The 2945-nt window shown below is 38.1% G+C and overlaps 1 protein-coding gene across 2 annotated transcripts in view; it reads right to left on the bottom strand.

Moving 5' to 3' along the window:
- The window catches only part of MNS1 (meiosis specific nuclear structural 1), a 27178-nt gene that overhangs the window by 12018 nt on the left and 12215 nt on the right, over nt 1-2945 (bottom strand). For both annotated transcript variants that reach the window (XR_001514094.1, XM_015564976.1), the window contains exon 4: nt 1527-1629. Coding sequence is in view for 1 of the 2 variants with exons in the window: in XM_015564976.1 (XP_015420462.1) it covers nt 1527-1629 (103 nt within the window). In the remaining variant the exon portion in view is untranslated. The remainder of the gene's footprint in view (nt 1-1526; nt 1630-2945) is intronic.

Genomic DNA, 2945 nt, shown 5'->3' with positions numbered 1-2945 from the left:
GAAAAGTAACAGATAAGGCAATTCACTTGCTAAAGGTCACACATTTATTTGATGGAAGTGGGATCCAAACCTAGGTTTCTACGATTCCAAGTTCAGGCATTAGTCACCATTACATATAATGTCTAGTATAGTTCTAGATATATAGTAGGTGCTCAAAATTTCTTTTAAATGGAACTTGCATGGTAAACTGAAATACTAATAATTCCATAGTGTAAAACAAGCATGTCAAACTCAAAGGCTAACAAGGGACAAATAAATAAGGTTTAAGTTTATGTGGGCCACAAAAAAACAAAAGCTTCAATTTTCATAGAAACATAGGTTTATTTCGATAGAGACATGCTGAATACAAAGGGCTGAAATAAATAATCATTAACATAAAATAATAGAACATTTTAATAAAAATTATTTTTTCTTGAACATTAACTTACCGGACACTGAATAACTGCACAAATAATAAGCATAATACAAATAAACCTATTTTTCTTCTTCTCTGAAAGTGAAATATTTCCGGTTGTGCACACCAAACAAGTTAGTCCAATACTAATGACGCAGCAATCGGCTGCTAAAATGTTCGCTGCTAGTATTAGTGGAGAGAAATGGGACACCGGCGTGTAAGGGAAATGAATGCAACACGATTAGAATCATTAGTCCTTAGCGAAAGTTGCAGTTCCTTATTAATAATTATGTATAACAGGATATTATAAAAATTAAGAAATTTTTATTAAAACGTTTCTTACATACCGTTGTATTGGCTCAGCCGCAAAAATATTCGTTGTGGGCCACATGTGGCCCGTTTGACATGCTTTTCGTACAACTTCTTTTGAAAGAGATCTAGGAGAGGGAACTCTACCACCAAAATGCTCCACACCTTAATAGAGCAATGAGAGGAGGGAAACGTAGAGGCCGTGTAATGTTGAACAGACCTTTCCATCTGTGTCTAGCCTTTCTTTGTGACAGTGAGAGCTCAGTGAGTGTTAACTCAATAAACTCTATTTTCTATTGATGAGTGTGTTTGAAACTCCTTTGCCCAAGAGTAACTCTTGCCCTGAACTTGGCAGGATGTCAGGACTTAGAAAAGGGGTAAAATAGAGGGAAATATGATAAGATGAGATTGCTGTTTATAAAACAGCAAAGTTTACCTAAAATTATAAAATGTTTTATTTTTTAGAATATTTTAAAAATGAAAAATTAATAACACAATGTAAATTATGCTAACAACTTGTACTGTATTCATTTGTCAAAGAATAATTGGTTAGAGACCATAAAGAATGCTGGGAGTTTTTGAATAGAACCATTCTTTCTAAGTAGCAACCTAATCCTTTGTGTCTCTGAAAGGCTCTAGTATTAAATTAAACAAGGTTCAATATTAAATAATCCATAATTTCCTATACTTTAAAGATCTGAAAAGTAAAAAGTATTTAAGAAATCTAGCACTGTAAATTCTTTCAATATGTAACAATTTTCAAAAAATTGTTATTTTACTGAACCTAAAAATACAGAGAGCATAATGGATAGAAAATGCTTACCATTTGTTCATATTTAATGGCATCCTTTTCAGCAATCTGAGCTGCTCTTTCTTTATTCATGTAAGCTGCTTTTAATTTCTTCTCCAATTCTCTGAGCTCAATACTGTTTTAAAAACAAACAGAAATTTAAGTTTGAGGATGATTACCATAAACAACCTATATCTGAAATTTAAAACAATTTTTACCTAAATGTGTAAAATATATTTACATTATTATTTAAATACTATGGGCCTAATGCATGAAATTCGTGCAAAGGCCTTGGCCCCTGCCCCCACCTGCTGCCACCGCTGTGGCTGGGGGTTTCTGCCGCCTCTGACTCAGCCTCCGCCCGCTGTGGCTTTGTCTGGAAGGAAGGATGTCTAGTCCAATTAGCATATTAAGCTTTTATTATTATAGATTTTGAAAAAATACCCTGTTCTTCATACAAAGAAAAATCATAATCATGTGAAATGGGACACTATAATTAATTTTATACACAGAACAACCTTTTATTTTCAATAATCATCACTAAAAATCTTTTTGCCAACTCCTGGCTTAGAGAAGGTGCTTTGTCAATATTGGTTAAAATTTCTGTCCAGCTACTAATACTAAAAGAATAACTACAGTAGAGGGGTTTAAACCTAAGCAAGTTATTTAAATTTTGTTCCTTGGTTTTGCTCTATGTACTAGTAAAAGGGTTAATATGGGAATTAAATTAATGTGTACAAAGAGCTTAGAAAATTACCTGTTACACAGTAAACATGCTATAAACAGGAATTATTCTTGATAGTGATTATGAAGAGGGAGTGACAATTGGAAAGTTTGCTTCACCTCTCTGGGCTTTTCTTATCTGTTTAAAACTGGTCTCAGATAATTTCTGAATTATTTTGAATCCATAATTTTCTTAATCTTAGTGAAAGCAATATGCTATACAAAATTTTTTTATGTTAATGTGCCAGTGATAATTCTGAATATGACAGAACTAGAGGCCCAGTGCACAAATTCGTGCACGGGTGAGGTCCGGCTGGCCCAGCCCCAATCAGGGCGGATTGGGGCTCGGCCGGTCGGGAGGAGGAAACAGCTGGAGGTTGGCTGCTGACTGGGGGAAGGGGCCACAGGCAATTGGCCAGCGGGCCCCACCCCCTATTGGGGGGGCAATTAGAGGGAGGACCAGCTGTAGGGATGAGCTGTGGGCAGTGGGCCGGCCAGCCCTGCCTCCAAATGGGGTTGGGGGGGCTGATCGGGGACCAGCAGCCTGGGGAAGGGTCCATGGGTAGTTGGCCGGCTGGCCCTGCCTGCGATGGGGGTGGGGGAGGCTGATCTGGGGTGGGGCCGGGCGGGGGAAAGGGCCATACAGGGGGTTGGCCGGCCCATTGCCCTCGATCTGCTGCTTCGCTGGCCACTGTGGGCATCATGGCGACCAGTCAGTCTGGTCATTAG

Source organism: Myotis davidii, unplaced genomic scaffold (assembly GCF_000327345.1).
Source record: "Myotis davidii unplaced genomic scaffold, ASM32734v1 scaffold441, whole genome shotgun sequence".
NCBI lineage: Eukaryota > Metazoa > Chordata > Mammalia > Chiroptera > Vespertilionidae > Myotis > Myotis davidii.
This window is presented reverse-complemented; position numbering and strand designations above follow the sequence as displayed.